Genomic DNA, 17,611 nt, shown 5'->3' with positions numbered 1-17,611 from the left:
GAGATAGGAGACAGGACAACACACACACAACAATATGGCACCACAAGTAAATGTACAAACATCTTCATTGTTCTATTGTTCTTTTCCAACCAGCAGTAGTGTTTACATAAATGAGTCGAAGATTTTTTTCTAAAAAAAAAACTATTATTAATGTAGTACTATTATAATCTTTACTTAGCAAACACATAAAACAGAGATTTTTAAGAGTGTTTTATATTTGTAAAAATGTCAACGCACACATTTTTCCTGCACAGAGGATACAATTTTATTTTATTTTACTGACAGACAGAAAAAATGGTTACTGAACAATATCAGGTATGAAATAATAAAATAAATTAAATGTTCCCTATACAGCCTCCTGTGTATTTTCGAAGAGAAAAAGTAAACTGGAGTAACATTACATGTAAATAATGATGGGGAGAAAATTCAAGAGGAGTAAAAACAGGTTTCTCATCATTTGAGGTGAATTTGTGGAACTTGAGGGCGTTCAGACGTAACCTTTGACTTGTGTGGCAGGTGCCCTACGGGGACTGCTTTCTCCACTGCTGAAGGTGGGAGATCCTGGGATGCCAGGGGGACTTGATCCTGCGTAGAGCAGAGATCCCCCAATGAGAAGCAAGGCTGATGCTCCCCAGCCGATGTAAAGAGCAGGCCCAAGCTCTCGCTTGTGTGGCGCTGCCACATGTGGATCATAGAAATCCCTGATGATGGAGTGGGCAGTCCAACAGACTGGCACAAGGTACAGGAACCCTGCGATCGCAAAAAGGGCGCCAGAAATGCGAGCGATACGTGCCTTGAGGCTGTTTACACCTATGCATTTAGTGCACTTGACTCCAAGGACTCCCAGAGCCAGAGCCAGACCACAGAGCAGGATCGAGAACACAGTAAGACCACGGGCAGCCTGCATGTCACTGGGCAGAGCCAGCAAGCTATCGTACACCTTACACTGGATCTGACCTGTACTTTGCACTATGCAATTCATCCAAAGACCTTCCCATATGATCTGAGCTGTCACTATGTTGTTACCAATGAAGGCGGTGACCCTCCACAGGGGGATGGCACACACTACTGCCCCACCCACCCAGCCCACAATGGACAGGATCAGGCCCAGCAACTGCATGCCTGTTGTTGCCATGATGAAGGTTTTGTTTGAATCAGATGGACTTGGTTTTAAATCAGTCTCTGTTACAGAAGGTTAATTTCTTTTCCCACAAAGAAAGTGACAGTCTTGTTGAAAATGGGGTCCACCTCTGGATCTTCTGTCTGTGATGACGATGTTAATGAGGTCAGCTTGTCTTATACGAGGACGGCTTCTGAAATTGAGAAAATACAGAAAAATTTAACCATTTTATTTATTTAGATGTCAGACAACAAGTGTATCAAATCTGACAGCTAGAAGCTACTGGATAACGATCACCATGCTAATGAAGCTTGAAAAGATTAATGAAGCACATATTTATCATAAATATTTGGAAACAAGCAGAGAGGCTCATGTTAAGTGAATTCCACTGAGAAGCACAGATAATAGCCTTCTTTGACACAGTTGTGGGTGTCGAGCTACGCCTTGCCGGGTGAGTGGATTATCAGAAAAAACATGAGGAGATTCTGAACACAAGCATCTTTCATGAAAGCTTGTAGAGTGGGCCAGCAGGACCTGTGTCATCTGTTTATCATAACTCTCTCATTTGATCACTTCTGTAAATTAAACTAAACAAGATTAATCCACTCGTTTCCCCATGAAAATTACAATCAAGGGTATACATATACTGTGTAGATCCATACTTGACAAGCATGCATCTATTTAAAATAAATCTGTGAAACAAAGATATTACACTTCGTATAACGAGAAGGGAGATCCACAAAACTATGACAGTGACTCTCCCATTGTTACATTGATAGGACTGCATCCTGTTTGGTTGTATATGTGAAGTGACACTGAATATAAATTTTATTTTCTATTCTAAAACATTGTTTATAAAAACCGGAAAATAAATTTCCCTTTTTAGCACTTGGAAGTTCCAGAGAGATCCTTGGACTTTTTGCAACCTGTGTCCAATCTCAAGACATTACTGCAAACACTAATGAGAAAAGAGCTACTGATAGCATCACACACACTCGCCTCCAAAATCCTCTACATTGGGATAATACAATAGTGGCATAGCACACATGTTTGGAGACAGATTACATCACTATATTATTAGATTTTTACACATGGTAATTGCATAAGTGACATTTTGGCAATTTTAACATCCACTGATGCGTTTGACATCATTAAGGATATTTACCTTTAATAAAATATGCTGGATTTTCCTGGAGATGATCAGCAGGTTAGTGGTTGTTTGCTCGTCCTTCCAATGATGGATGTGTGGAATTGTGAATGTCCTGAGTCAAGAAGAAGGTCACAGAGCTGGGAGGGTCTATCTCAGAGATTGGGTAAACTGCAGCAGAAAGGAGCGATCAGCTTCCACACCATGGACTGGACTGAAGATGGGGCTGCCCTCAGAGATGCCAGCACAAGTCTGTGTGGCGGTGGGCAGAAGCATGCGCTTGTGTGCACGACTGTGTTTAAGTGTGTCTCCCAGTGCCTGGTGTATGGGCACAATGCCTTGCTGTTTTGCAATGCCCTCCCTCCTAGCTCCTCGTCAACCTCTGTCCCAACCCTGCAGCCCCACACATCCATCCAGCTCAGCAATCCCCTCTTTCTCCTCTTATTCCACTTTGACTCATTTGTTCGCTTATGAGAGCTTTCTTTTTTCTATAACCCTTTTCTTTCTTTTCAATCTGTTCATGGGTTTCATTGAAGTTTTCAAGTGTAAGGAGTTGGTCCTCATGTGCCCTCTTTGTTACTGTTCTTTGCTGATTTCAGGTTCATTGTAGATTTTCAGATGAATTTTTAAATTAATACATATATTTACAAAATAGATACATTTGAAAAAGGTCTTTACAAGCATAGCAGCTCAGATGCTGCAAAAACTAGAAGAGATGATTAAGGGTGCTGCATTTCTGCCACCATGCAGGCGACCAGGACTGAAGAATGGATGAAGTCTATCAGAGAATTTATCTGCAAAGGTGTGAATGTGGACTCCAGAGTCTGCACAGTAGAAGGACACACAACCTTCTGTGTAATCCAAGAAGATGCCCACTTTCTTGGGTCGATGCTCCAGAGCCACCAAAGTTACAGGTGAGGTGTTGGCAACGTACTGACCTCCAGCTTTCAGGCTCAAAGTCCAGAAGCCATTAGCAGGACAGACAGTGAACTTGCCTTTCCTGTTTATGGACTGTCTGGCAACACCCAGGTTCCATTCAATTTTTTCCCCAACTTCCACTTCCCAGTAGCACCTCCCACTGCTGAAACTTTCTTTGGCCAGCACGTTGGGCACACGGTCAAAGCGCTTGGGATTATCTGGCACCTCCTGAAGCTTGTTAGTATGCCTCACCTGTTTTCTGTCATCTGAGACAGACAGGAAGGGATGGGCTATCTTACCACTGAGGTTGACATCGACTAAAAATAAAAGAGAGAAAAATAACATTTAAAGAATGAACCAAACAATGTGAAACCAGACTGTTGACAAGTGCACAGAGGAAATCTTACCTGTGTATTTTTCTATTCTTTTAAGTTCTAAAGAAGAGCAGCAGAAAAAAAGATCATTAAATTAATCTCAGAAGGACTAAACTACAACATTAAAGAAACATTACTTGCCAGCTTTTGACAGCCTGTTGACCTCTGCCTTTGTCATCTCTAGGATGTCTGACAGCGCTCTTCTGGTGACCCCAACACATGGGTCTGTTTCTATGGTAACCTTGGACCAATCCTTCATGTCAGAGGGCTACATGTAGAGCAGGTGGAAACAGTGTTCAGCATTGCTCAACAATAAAGCCTCGCCATTATCTTCATGATACCTGCAGTATCCGAAGATACTCACCAATATAATTTGCTTTGTGTCATCACCAGAAGCCAGAGGATCAGATTCACTGACCTCCTTCTTTAGTTGCTGAATCTCCTGTTTGATTTCTTTTACCAGTGTTTCCACTCTCCTCTCTTCTTCTTTCTGCTTCTCCTCAATTGCAGCAACAACTGCTTTGTGACTCTTCTCCATTGCATTTACAAGGGCAGAGAAGACCTTTTGACTCTCCCGTACCTCCCGGAGGTAAGAGCTCTAAATGGAAATCATCATTTAATAATTATGTTTTTTTTTATTTTAGGAATAAACAAGCATTTTAGTTTAGTTGTTTTAGATCATTTTCAACCCACCTTCTGAAGCTCAAGGGAGTATTTTAGCTTTTCTATCTTCTGCAGCCTTTCCTGAACCATTTGCTCAACATCCATAACCTGTACACATGCAACACTGACATAAATAACAATTCCTAACACACTAATGAAATTACTAATGAAAGCAAAACAGTACCGTCTCTTCATCATGTGGTTTTTGAGATCGAGTCTTCCTATAGTTATCAGACACATCTGCCAGGATGTGGTTGACACTGAGGTCGGGCCTGTCGGGAAACACTCTTCTACAGTCAGGACAGTATTTGGACTGGTGTCGTGTCCAGTAGTGGCAGAGACAGGACAAGCAGAAACTGTGTCCACATGGTATAGTCACTGGGTTGGTGAAGATGTCTCTGCACAGAAAGCACATAAAGTGCTTCTCCGGGAGGACTCTGATGGTAGAGGCCATACTAAAAAAAAAAAAAGAAAAGAAAATGTCAACAAAGCATGAAACAAAGTTTTTTTCCTGTTAATTTTATTCAAAGAAATCTATGTTTGCATCTGGAGGAGTAATGTTCTGGAATGACATCACTTTTTATATAAGAAATGTGTTCCTTAATAATACACATAATACATATTCCTACACTATACGTTGCCTTTTAAGCAAAGATCTTTAGATGTAGCAGAATTACACAGTATAATGTTCACACTTACTGTCAATATCTAATATTTTCTGAATCCATAAAACGTGCATTTTATATATAAAGGTTTGGTTATTGATAGTCTTCTTAGTACACACACACTACCTAATTAATGCTCTTTACCTAAATTAAACTCAACAGCCATTAATATCATGAGTAAATTGGCTCAAGTCTTACAGTTGTGATAAGCCTTTGAAAATTAGCCAGAGACCTTTGTATCACTATTGACTGAATAATCTCATTTCAACATTAATCTAAGTTCAAACTCCAAGTTGATTTAATTTTGCAAAGCAAAGGAAGAAAATAATTAGTCCAGAAAGTAGTCGAAGAGCTGTTGCTAAGGGGCATGTGCAACGTGTCTTTAATCTGCTGGTTTGTAACAGCAGGAGCACTTTTATCTCCACTTTACTCACAACGGGTTAAAATAACATGCATGTTTTTGGATGGTGGAAACCTGGAGGAAAGAATCTTGTTGCTGTGAAACAACAATGATAACCACCACACACCATGCAGCTCTAAGCCAACGTGGCATTTATCTATTTTCCATGTATACTACTTTTTATTTTAAACATGGAGTAAAGAGCACAATAAGCACAGAAAAAAATAACTTAAATTAAATTATTCAAGTTGTACATATGAAAATGGCTAAAAACAGAATTACAGTATAAATGCTCAATAACAAGAACTCAACAAAATGTTAGAAATCTAAGCAGATGTATTGACTAGAAACTCTGCAGCAGGATATCTGAGAGTAAATGAGACATGTAATTTCTGTCATGTTAAATAAGGAAATGTTATGTGCTTGTAATTTTAATTATTTACACCCTACCCTTCTGACTGGTTGTTCATTGTCATTGCCACTGGCATTTGAGTTCTTTGTGATTGAGGAAAGATAAACCTAATGACAACGGAGGCAGATAAATATGTTGTCAAACAGGTAGCTACCATTTAGGAGGTACACTAAAAACCTAACAGATGGCAGAGACTACAAGAATATAATTTGAATATAAGATATTAGGCTTCCTTTGCTTGTAATTTGAACTTTCTCAGTTTTGATTCCCAAGTATTCACATCTAAGACTGTATCTGGTTATATAACATGGTCATAAACAACCCGGTGGCCTGACAGAAAATCATAAAGTGGCTAGCTTTTTTAAACAGTAAAAAGAAGCCAGATTTAATTAAACGAATAAGTAAAATATGGTCCTACCTGTACCAGTTGTTCTTTTTCACACAGTACGTCTTGTTCTCACAGCTTCAGGTAATAATACAAAGAGACAGCGCTTGTTAACACCGAACAGGGAAGCTCAGGTATGTGTGCTGTCTAGTAGGCAGTGCTTTAAACGATGGCAAACACAGAAGAAACTCCACCCTACTGTTATCTGAGCTATACTTCAACTCATGGAAAAACACCAGGAAATGCTGTAGGTTGAATTTAAAAATTTAATTAAATCATATTTATAATAGATTATAATAGATTTTTAACAGAATTCATATTTTAAACAGATATGATATTTTGTCTTTAGACTCATGGACTTTAACATTAGAATTCCCCCCAATTTTTTTTTTTTTTTTTGCCAAATTTGTGGCACTTTATTATAATATCCTATAATACATGTCATCACCATGCAGAATAAACAAGAAAGTGAATAAAACTTTTCTGAGTAAAACATCTGTCTAAGCCAGAAAGATTCCTAACTTATTATTCTAACTGCTTGAAATGAAGTTACTAGACTTCTTTTCTTGGTTTGTAAAGATATTTTATCTCTGAAAGTAGAAATGAAGAAGAGCCTTTAGGTCTTTGTTGGTGCATTCATGCTTCAAATTGTCTCAGAATTTCCAGTAACAACTTAAAAACCTGAAAATCTGTGCTAGTTAACTTGAACAAATCTGAGGCAATATGTTCTCTTCGAAAAAAAAAGAAATCTAATCACATTGTAGTGAACGAGGAGCTGTGAAGAAGCGATTGATAAAGATTGAGTTAAAGTTGAGTCTGGCGGGTGGGGCTACTCTGTTCTCCATATGTTTTATTGCTACCTGAGCGGTTCCTCCTGCAGATCCACCTACTGCCCCACCAATAATACCATAAAGAACCATCCCTCCTGGCCCCTCAATATATCCAAAAAGTGCACCCACAACAGCCCCCACAACCAAGCCTGTACCCAGTCCTCTGGCCAAGGAGGTTCTGAGCCAGCTGTTGTCCAGCTCTGCTTTGGTTTGGATCTCAGCACCAACATTAGCAATGTAGGTATCCTTCTGGGAACACAGCTCTTCTGCTACATAATGCTTCTCCATGTTATTCCATGTCTTTTCAATCTCTCCTGCCCTCTTCTTCCTGAGTCGCCTTTCCTCCTTCTTCACGCTGTCTTCTGCCTTCTGGAAAGTTTTGCTGGAGTAGTACCTCCCTCCTAACGAAGCCACCATCAAGTCAATCTTCTGCAGCAGGCTTCTCTCCTGGCTTCGATCTCTCCAGTTCTTGTTGAAAACATGAAAACGTCCACTGTACCCCTCTATCAGTTCTCTCAGGTACCAGTCAGTCTTCCTCACCCTGTTTTCCAAGGCAGCTCCATCCAGATTTCCTTCATAAGCCAGGAGGACCATGCAGTGTTGAAAGCAGTTTTTTCCAAAGCGCTTTTTTAGCAGTGTAACTGTTTTCATGTCATTCAGTGAGATTTTCTCCATATCAAAGGCAACAAGAAAGGCATGAGGACCAGGCATGCATAAGCACTTAGACCTCCTCAGCTCCATCTTCCTCTTTGCATGAGATATATCCTTGTCATAGATGTTTGGCCCGTTCACCACAGTCACTCGTCTACCAGAGAGCTCTCCCACCATCTTCATGCTGGAAGAAGTGCTGGTGACATCCTTGGAGAACTCCTCTCTTCCAAGTATGGCATTGGTTAGTTGGAACTGAGAGGGTCCACTGCTACCAACCACCATGAGCCTCAAGTCCTTAGCAGATCCTGGAAGAACATTAATTATGGTTTAAGTTGTGAAAGATGTAATGCCATTTGAACTGTACGATGAACCTGCAGTGGCGTATAACCATCCATATTATTGTATATCAAGTTTTTAAACCAACGTTTCTGAATATGTACTTTCCAAGTTCATGCATAATAACTTGTGCAAGAGAATAGACAGAAAAAGTAAATAGATAACAAAAAAGAAATGACTGAGTTTGAATTTAGTTAATCTATCCTTAATATAATTCAGTATAAGACCTATAAAGTACAATTATACCTGCATTATTTTCCCTATTAATTCTGAGAGCTTACCTTTCTTCCTCTTATCCATTTGACACAGATTCACTCCTCTGCTGTATTGTGGCTGAACTAGACTCACTCTGGTATGTATTCAGCAGAAACATTTACCCCTGTCCTTTTCCCCTCTCTGTCTCTCTCTGTCGATAAAGTAATTAGGTATCAGATTTTATATCAACTGGAAAATGCCCTCAGGTTTAGGGGCCAATAGTAATCACATGCACATTTATTGACATCTCTTGTAAAATTCCCAGACCAATTACTGAATAAATTACTGTAATGTAAAATATTAATGTAAATCACACAGACGAGAATAACCCACTAATATACTTGTAATTTTAACATTTTCTTCCCTACCTCCTTATGTAAATATATGCTCGTATGTTTTACACACTAACACTTTAACATAATCCTACCAGGCTGTCACTGAGCCAGATCATGGTGGTTTCCAGTGTAATCAATAGCTCATTAAAGTACTTTGATCCTGTGTGAATGGAACATAAATATCTTCCAAATGTGGATGGGTGTCATAACAGCAAATGTCAGTATCTGGAAAAGACTTACTGGTAATTTAATTTAAATAATTTAATGTAATGTTTTTTTTAACTGGTTCAAAGAGGTTATCATATATACTCCCAGGTGTGTAAGCAGATCTTCATTTGGGGACTTTAAAACCTTTTAATCCTTTAATACTCTATGTATCATATTTGATATGCAGTTTCTAAAACCCTTTCCATCACTTTATGGTAAAAACTTGGTTCAAAACCCTGTTGTGATATGTGACCAATGTGATATTTGTCTTCTGACCCCTGGTGAATGCAATAATACAATGATGCACTGTAATAATTTTGATATGATAAAAAAGGGTAATATACAAAAACATATATTGTTAAAGGGCCAAATAAAGACTTCACACTAAAAACTTTTGACTTTTTGACATTTTTCTCTTGGGTCAGGCTTAAAGGATTAATGTTTTTCAAACAGTTTCACTTTTTGTTTTTTTTCTGACATCAGTTGTACTTCTCTCTAATATGAGTACACCAACAATTAAATAAATAAATAAATAAACAATCCTAAACTTCCTTACTTTTTGTGCTAAGTATATGCATATGAATTCAATAGTACTGTCTCCATCAGTTTACACCATTACAGGTTTACATGCCTGTAAATACATCCAGATAAGTAGTTTATCAAAACAAATCAACATAGTTAATCTCAGTAACTTGCACTGCTACACAGTCAGGATGATATATCTGCACTGCAGTTAAAAGCCATTGTAGAGTTCAGTAATGTGACCGTAGCACTGCAGCCATTTCTTTTGATTATTTAATCACAGAAACGTGTGTTCTGGTAAAACAGCGCCTCCGTGTGGTAAAAATGTGTAACTCGTAAAAGGGAAATAATACAACGCATTTCCTGTTTTGAGGGACGTCATTGCTACCGGAAATAACGTAGTGCCACTCTAAAATAACGAAGTATGATTTTACTCTGTCCAGTAGTCCCACGATTGTCATAGAAACCACTACAGTTTGTGTGTTTATGGTGTTTATAATGGGGACAGACTGCAACACCAAGTTTCACGCCAGAGACGAGACACACTCGCGTTTAGACAATTAAAACCCGTCCGAGGAGAAACAAAACGTCTCCAACATGATAAGACACACGTCTCTTGCGGCCAGTCGTGTCCTCTCTCCCAGCCTGCGCCGATTTTCTGGCGGTGAAGTGGCTGAAGATGTGTCTGAATGGCCAACCTCTCCAGATGTCACGACGCAGGCGTCTCTATACGTGCACGTGAGCTTGCGTTGTTCAAACTTGACTATCCAACGTTTTGAGTAAAGAGTTGTTAGATTTTCAATGGCGATAAAAATACATTATATATACATATATATATATATATATATATATATATGTGTGTGTGTGTGTGTGTGTAGATAGATAGATAGATAGATAGATAGATAGATAGATAGATAGATAGATAGATAGATAGATAGATAGATATGTGTGTGTCTACTTAATTTTTCAAGGAAATTTAAGTATACAAGTAAATTATGTCTCCCCCTCCCCCTCCTCCTGCAGTGGCCTTATTGTATCCGGAGGTGCTCTTACTGTAATTTCAACAAGTATATACCCAGAGACAACAACCATCACATCATGACTGAGTGTCTTCAGAAAGAAACTGAGACACTGCTGCAGCTCAGTCAAGTGTCTCGGTATGTGCCATAACTTCCACATTTAATCAACCAGTATGAAATTAAACTTTTTTTTTTTTAACCCTTTATAATCCTTTGCTTTGACTTACAGCATCACTTCTGTGTTTTTTGGTGGTGGGACTCCAAGCCTGGCTCCCCCCTCAACCATCGCTGCCATCCTCGAAACTGTTTCCCAGCAGGTGGGTCTCTCAGATGAGGCTGAGGTTACACTCGAGGTAAACCCTACCTCCACCGGCAGGTCGAGGTTAGAGGGCTACCATCATGCTGGGGTGAATCGTTTCTCCATTGGGGTGCAGGTAATTGTAATCTAAGGAATAATAATTATAGAAAATAAAGTGTTGTCAGTGGATTTCACTTATGTGTTCAATCCACCAGTCTTTACAGGATGAGGACTTGAAAAGTCTGGGAAGAGATCACAATTCTCACGAGTCTTTGCAAACTATCGAAGAGGCCAGGAGGCTGTGCCCTGGCAGGGTGTCAGTGGATGTCATGTTTGGAAGACCCAATCAGACAGTTGAGTCCTGGGAAGATGAGCTGTCTGGGCTGCTTAAAGTGTGCGATGACCACGTGTCTCTGTATCAGTTGACTGTTGAAAGAGGTACGCAGCTGTTTAAAGAGGTTCAGTGTGGACGAGTAACCATGCCTGCTGAAGAAGTAACAGCAGAGATGTACCAGCGTGCCAGGAAGGCTCTCCACCAACATGGCTTTTTGCAGTATGAGGTGTCCAACTTTGCAAGACATGTGAGTCCCCAGAAGAAAGACATATCATGTGTATCACTTAAAAAAATGAAGAAAGTTCCTAAACAATGTCACACTTTTAAAGTCATTATTTTTGGTGCCACAAAAGTGCATTCATGTTCATGTTATACTGTCAGTGTTGACTCATACATAAAGCAACAAAAGCTGCTACCCATCTCACATCTTCTTCAGGAAAGGTCTTGCTTATTTAATCATTTTTGCACAAATTCCAAGTTTCCAGGTTTCAAAGTGGGCCCCTGTTGTCACAACCTGTCACTATCAGTGGAGCAGCTTAAATTCTTCATCAAGGAAGCAAAAGAAAATGTTACAGATTTGCAGAGTTTGTAAACACTCTAACATGTTTGGTCCAATGTACAATCCCTAAGACTTGCAACATGCAGTCCAGTGTTATATTTAGTGCTCAGAGCTTTGTGAAAAAGAATTATGAGAATATTTTTAAGTTGACATGACTTATCAATCTTTAGTTTTCAGCTAAATGTATTTGAAAACTATTATAACTGAGAATTTTAAAGTGATTTTCTTAATTAAATGCACATGAATAATGTTTCACCTTCTAAAAAAGAAGGTAAATAACACCCCTCCAGCAAACACACATTAAAGAAAATGAGAAAATTCCAAATGTGATTGCCTCTAAAACCAAAGCTGCGCAATGCTTTGTTAATTAAAGGGATATTATTAAGCATTATTGAGCTTTATTACTTGTTTTTCTTGTGTTATCTTCATCAAGCTTCGTCAACATGGCAGAGTTTTTCTCCAATTGGCTCCATATTACCTCATAAACATGTCTGAGTGAACCGTTCGCAGCAGCACATTGACACTCTCCTTTATGTTGTGTAGAAATCAGTGAGTCATCACAACTTGAGCTACTGGAAAGGAAAGCAATACATCGGTATCGGCCCAGGTGATATTATCTAGACTGAAAGCAATAAATCATATTGATCATGCTTGTGGAAAATTAATTTTTTTGTTTGTTTATTTGAATGTAACAGGTGCACACGGACGGTTTGTTCCTCTCGGAGAGGGAAGTGCTGTTCGCGAGGCTCGGACCCAGACTCTGGAGCCTGATGTGTGGATCCGTGAAGTCCAACAGAGGGGACATGGGACACGGAGGCGGATACAACTGAGACATCTTTCACTGTGAGCTTGACACATTGTGTCTTGCGATGAGTATTTTTTGGCTGTAACACAAGAAGACAGCTGCAGATTCTAGAAATTCTCTGCATGTGTGAAATGCAAAAGTTTTCGGCCAAGTGACAGAACATGTGAGCGGCAGTGTTTTGAGGTCTCTGTAAATGTGCTTGTTCCCTCAAACATTTTGTCCTTGTACCATGCTATTATCAGACTTGGCCTTGTGGCAGTCAAAACCATGTGAATCTCCCTTCTGAATGCTATTTGCTTGGCAGATTGGAGGAGGTGTTGGTGATGGGGATGAGAATGACACAAGGCATTAATCACAAGGTGAAACACATAATAATCATTCTGCTTTCTGTGTGAATTTCACTGAAGAAAATGTTCTGTATTCAGAGAATTGATAGTTTGTCATCACTTTCTGGTGTTTTACAGCACTGGGACTTGTTTAGCCCTAAAATGGGCCTCCATGAAGTTTTTAGTGCATCTGTCGATGTCCAAGAGCTGTTGCAGAGCGAACAGCTCATTCTTGATGACAGGTGATACCAAATCTAAAATTTTATGCTTTTTGCATTGCTAACAGTAGTAGTAGTAGTAGTCTGTTATCATTTCCTACAGCCCTTGAACTTAAACCTAAAAATGGTAATTGGACAACAGAAATACTAAAAACAAGCATTTTATCCTCAAATTTGAGAGGCTGGAACCAGGAAATGTTCTATAATTTTCTCAATTTGTTTTTATCTTTTCCTTGTCAGAGGTCTGCGATGTTCCTGGGAAGGTCTGGCCTTACTGGACAGCATACTTCCAGTGCTGCTGGTGGAGCTCGAAAGGCAAATACTTTGTACTCTACATAGGAAAGCTTCTATGAGTGCTGGTGTACAAACCAAGACAAACTCCAATCCTCGATGACAGTTATGTTAATGGGGGCAAATAACTTTATAGAGAGCTTGTTTGTGGGTTTGGTTGAGGCTGACAGAACCCGATTAAATATACAGATAAAAGATGTCTACATACCAGCAGAATTTCTGCAGAAATATCAGCTTCCTGTATTCAATGTACAGCATTCCGGGTGCCTTGCAAGGAGTTATAAAAGTCTAATCCATTACTCATTATTATTATCCTGCAGTTTCTTGTCTTATTGCCCCTTAATGATATTTGAAATATCAGATGTTAGTTTTTCTTTTAAATGCTTCTTATCATTTAATTCATTCGCATGCAGGAAATAACTCATTAAGTCATTTTACAGCCATCTGAGCATCATTATTATTCTGTCATTAAACAGGAAATTGGGCTGATATGAGAACCTGTTCAGATGTGTCTCCAGAGAATTCATGTAATATTTGCTGCCTTTGTAAATAAACATGATGAATAAAGCTTCCTGCTTATTTAAATGGCAACCATGATCAGAATACTTACAAATAAACTACATTTTACAAAGAAAATCCTTTCTAACTATTGTTAGATTAGTAAATGCGTGTGTATTGAATTAAACCCAGCTAGAGTAAAGCTTCCTTTGTGAAACAGTTTAATTTACTGTTAATTTGATTTTAAATTAGAAGGAAATTAATCAATGATTCAGAAGGAAATGTGATGCAGCAGCATTTGCTGTAAACTGTTGTGAAATATGACTGACCCACTAATTTGTCAGGAGTGTTGGAATTGATGATGCCCTTTAAGATCTGAGAAATCGCCCAGTGGGTTCTCTCCATGGTGCTGATTTCATCACTGCTCCTATTTTCACTCCCCTCCTCTTCTTGTATAAACGATGCTTTAACGCCTTGTTTCCTGATAATACTGTATGATGACTCAGCGGGGATGATTAAAACGCATTGTATAACTGATTTTATAAGGTAGAATGACTTTATGTCACCTTCTTCAACGCTGTGGGCGCTCTCAACTGCGAACAATGTCTGTTGCAAATATTTTAAGACGTTTAAGGTCGATTTTTGAGTCATTTTCTGCCGCAGTAGAGCTCCCTCCCACACACACCTCTGCTCAGGTTTTACATAATCACTTCGCAATAAATGATTCCCTGCGCTGATATAGTAATTCAAATACTTATCTGCCTCATTTAATCATCTTCTTTACCAAATTTGATATTAAAATGATTAAATTATTATTGGAATATATGATTAAAAAGCAAGCGTGACAATTAGAGCTTATCAACTTTTATTAAATGATCATATAATACATACAAAACCAAAATAAGAACGCACCGGTCCGGCCAGGTGCTATAGGAGTATAACTCCTTACATATATGATATTGCAGTATACTACCACAATTTGTTTTATCGAGAAGTTTCATAATTCATTGAATCTGACACATCTCGGGTTTTTTGTGTTTGGTGCTTGATCCAAGCACCAGCCGCAGGTCGCTGGTGAAGCTCGGGCGGCGCGCAAGAGGGTCCACGGCGGCGCAGGGCGCGCTGAGTCCCCGCGAGTGTCTCCTCCTCCTGCCTCGCTTGCTGATGCACATAGACTGGTAGGAGAGGATGGGTATCATCTGATGCTGCGACGGGCTGGTCTCGTCAGGTAGACCACCCAATGTGGCCAGAGCTCTGAACACACCTTCCAGTCCGATGCCGTTTTTAGCGGAGGTTTCGAAGAAGGGGACGTCCTCGCCGAGGATTTTAACTACCTCTGATCGACTGACGACCCTCCGAGCGTCTAGGTCCGCTTTATTCCCACATACTACGGCTGGCACTCTCATTGGATGGTTTGATTTGAGTAACTTTGCCTTCGCAGCTTTGATCTCGTTGAGCAGCTCACGGACTTCATCCAAAGACTCTCTGTCATCCAAACTGAAGACGAGCAGAAAGATGTCAGCTGTTGAGAGAAAGAAATCATTCATTATTTTTTTGTCATTAAGCCCAAAAATACAAATAAACAAAAAGATGAATTCCCAAATTATCTTGTCAAATTGCATGCCTATACACCCCATCCTTCTCCTCATTACTTCTTACCCGTCAGGATGGACAGTCTCCGCTTTGCAGGGAAGTCTCTCTCACTCGAAGCATCCAGGAGATCCACCTGGTACGCCTCCCCTCCAATGTGGAACAGCTTTCTGTAGAAGTCCTCCACCGTGGGCTCATATTGCTCTTCATAGTCTTCACCTAAGAACCGCCGCAGGATGTTGGTTTTACCTACTCTGGGCGCCCCAAGCACAACTATTCTGTGACAGTTCCTGGACTTGGTCTGACCCAGCTCCGAGAGATCCACTGAACTTTTCGGGAGTCGATCCGTCGACACTTGCCGATTGCCAGAGCTTGAGGATCTGCGCACAACCACTCTCTTATCCTGCCCTCTCCAGTAGCCTTTGACCGTTTTGATGATGCCCATGCCTGTTTTAGATAAATTTGAGACTTTGGTGTGCTGGAAAACTGGAGTGAGAGTTGCGCTGTGGAGAAATGGATGCGCAGTAAGAAACCGATGCCCTGTAAAGGAGTTGAACGACTCGAGGATGCCATCAACGGGAAGGTAAAACTTCTCAGTTGTGTTCATCTCTCTGCTCTTTGAAGGCTATCGAATACTGATCATCGGCTGCTCCCCCATGTGTCCACTGAAACAGAGCCGAGTGTGATCTTTTATACTTCCACTCGGCAGTTTCTGCGTCATCAGTCTCATTCAGAAAGCATTCCTTTTATAGAAGCATGAAGCCCCCCCACTCCTATAAATAAAAAGGTGCATTTTCTTACTTAAAAATTGCTGTAGATACATCTGAGTGAAGGTGAATAACCTGCTGTTCAAAATGAACAAAACAGATTTCATTTAAACTCTTGAACAATTTGTTCTAAGACAAACACTCATTAACACAAGCACTCTGATATGTTCAAACCTATCATTAAATGTACTCCTCTATTTTTAGCACCATACATGCAGGTGCCTCTTGTCTCATTATGGATAAATCGATGGATTATAAACTAATGGATAGAGTCCGGATAATTGTCCAAATCTCTCTGGACATGGACACTGGAGGCGTGAAGTACAGGCACTGGTTAATTGTGCTCATCTACTGTAATTTCCTGTAATGCTCTTATGGTGACAATAATAATTTGTTTTGCTTTCAGACTGTGTTATGTATTTTTATGTGTTATTTAACAGTCACCCCCCATTGAGGGACAAAGATAGATTTCCCTACTGACATATCAGTGCTACTATGATTTTATTGTTTAGTGCTTGTAGAGACTCATTTATATTATAATCACGACTTGCTGTGGAGCTGGAGATAGCTCACGCTCTGATCTGTGATTCACAGACCTGGATGATGAGTCCTCTGCACCACTTCCAGCTTCAAACATATGTTATTACTCTGCTGTGATTAATTTCCACTGTGTTCCTATAGATACTTATTCTGGAAGTCTTGGAGCTTCACCACCAAGTTATAGCCTTAACCTTTTTCAAACTTTTTTTCTGAAGATATTTAGGGAGCTGTGTAGCCATTCTCACAAAGATTTTGTTTCTTTTGTTCAACTAAAGTACAGCCCAACCTTTACAAAAAATGAGGCTGTATTCATCAGAAAGTGAAAGCATTCACTTGCATCAGAAGCTAAACAGATATTTTAGAGAAAATATGTAGTGAGAGAACACAGTGAAAGCCGAAGGACATACACTATTATTAATGTGAAGAAATGCCAAGTGAATTGCAGAAGCTAGAACATGTTATAAAACTCTGGCTTTTTCTTGGTCAAACACTCCTTTTCAGCAGATTCAAGGACACTCAGAATGGATGGAGCACATAGTCATTTATTTCATTCCAGTCAGTGTGCCATTTACTTTCACTAGAAAATTATGGAAAACATTGACAAAGGAGCAACATTTTGGCATACAGTACATCATTATTTGCTAATGAGTTTGAGGTAATCAAAAAAGTCTGAAACCATTGGTAATGATACTTTTCTCTATTTGGCGAAAGTAATTCAAATTATTACATTAAAAAAAGGAATAATATAAGTAAAATATGACAGCATCATCTGAGGTGTTCCATGCTTATGCTATCCATGCATTATCCAAATCTGATTCAAAACGTTTCTGTTGTCAGGAATATTTGACTTTGTTGGTCTTAAAATGATAAATAAATATTCAAAGCAGCTGAGGTTAGATGGCTGTAGTGGAAAGTCCATGACAAGCATTGCTCTTTGCTCTTGTTGGCTCTGCAGGTGCTTCATTCAAAGCTCTGAGGTGTTTTGGGGCTTATTTTTCTGCTGCAGCATGTAACCTTCCCCATGTAAATATAAACCAAAAGGTGGAGTCTCTCTCTGCTTCTCCTCTATTAGGGTGGAGTTGATACAGTTGGGGTGTCCAACTTCCACCCCCATTATTTTTATAAACTGCAATCCAGCTCTCTCCT

At 39.6% G+C, this 17,611-nt stretch overlaps 5 protein-coding genes across 5 annotated transcripts; 1 reads left to right on the top strand and 4 right to left on the bottom strand.

Annotated features, from left to right (window-relative positions):
- Positions 1-47: 47 nt before the first annotated feature.
- cldnk (claudin k) lies at positions 48-1,135 on the bottom strand. The gene has a single exon (XM_042006262.1). The coding sequence runs from the start codon at positions 1,133-1,135 to the stop codon at positions 488-490; it is 648 nt and encodes a 215-aa protein (XP_041862196.1). The 3' UTR covers positions 48-487.
- Positions 1,136-2,951: 1,816 nt separating this feature from the next.
- On the bottom strand, positions 2,952-6,218 carry btr02 (bloodthirsty-related gene family, member 2). Its single transcript, XM_042005733.1, has 7 exons — positions 6,118-6,218; positions 4,407-4,677; positions 4,253-4,330; positions 3,924-4,157; positions 3,701-3,827; positions 3,593-3,619; positions 2,952-3,502 (listed from the first exon to the last, which is right to left on the bottom strand). The coding sequence occupies exons 2-7, from the start codon at positions 4,674-4,676 to the stop codon at positions 2,958-2,960; spliced, it is 1,281 nt and encodes a 426-aa protein (XP_041861667.1). The 5' UTR covers position 4,677; positions 6,118-6,218; the 3' UTR covers positions 2,952-2,957.
- A 592-nt stretch (positions 6,219-6,810) lies between these two features.
- Positions 6,811-8,301, bottom strand: LOC121652838 (GTPase IMAP family member 5). The gene is made up of 2 exons (XM_042005902.1): positions 8,183-8,301; positions 6,811-7,870 (listed from the first exon to the last, which is right to left on the bottom strand). Exons 1-2 carry the CDS (start codon positions 8,199-8,201, stop codon positions 6,834-6,836), a joined length of 1,056 nt encoding a protein of 351 aa, XP_041861836.1. The 5' UTR covers positions 8,202-8,301; the 3' UTR covers positions 6,811-6,833.
- Positions 8,302-9,614: 1,313 nt separating this feature from the next.
- rsad1 (radical S-adenosyl methionine domain containing 1) lies at positions 9,615-14,049 on the top strand. Its single transcript, XM_042005708.1, has 9 exons — positions 9,615-9,958; positions 10,244-10,377; positions 10,469-10,673; positions 10,753-11,118; positions 11,974-12,037; positions 12,126-12,273; positions 12,540-12,594; positions 12,700-12,803; positions 13,020-14,049. Exons 1-9 carry the CDS (start codon positions 9,818-9,820, stop codon positions 13,171-13,173), a joined length of 1,371 nt encoding a protein of 456 aa, XP_041861642.1. The 5' UTR covers positions 9,615-9,817; the 3' UTR covers positions 13,174-14,049.
- Positions 14,050-14,416: 367 nt separating this feature from the next.
- On the bottom strand, positions 14,417-15,830 carry rasd2 (RASD family member 2). The gene is made up of 2 exons (XM_042005914.1): positions 15,228-15,830; positions 14,417-15,090 (listed from the first exon to the last, which is right to left on the bottom strand). Exons 1-2 carry the CDS (start codon positions 15,763-15,765, stop codon positions 14,573-14,575), a joined length of 1,056 nt encoding a protein of 351 aa, XP_041861848.1. The 5' UTR covers positions 15,766-15,830; the 3' UTR covers positions 14,417-14,572.
- Positions 15,831-17,611: the final 1,781 nt, after the last annotated feature.

Source organism: Melanotaenia boesemani, chromosome 2, assembly GCF_017639745.1.
Source record: "Melanotaenia boesemani isolate fMelBoe1 chromosome 2, fMelBoe1.pri, whole genome shotgun sequence".
Classification (NCBI taxonomy): domain Eukaryota; kingdom Metazoa; phylum Chordata; class Actinopteri; order Atheriniformes; family Melanotaeniidae; genus Melanotaenia; species Melanotaenia boesemani.
This window is presented reverse-complemented; position numbering and strand designations above follow the sequence as displayed.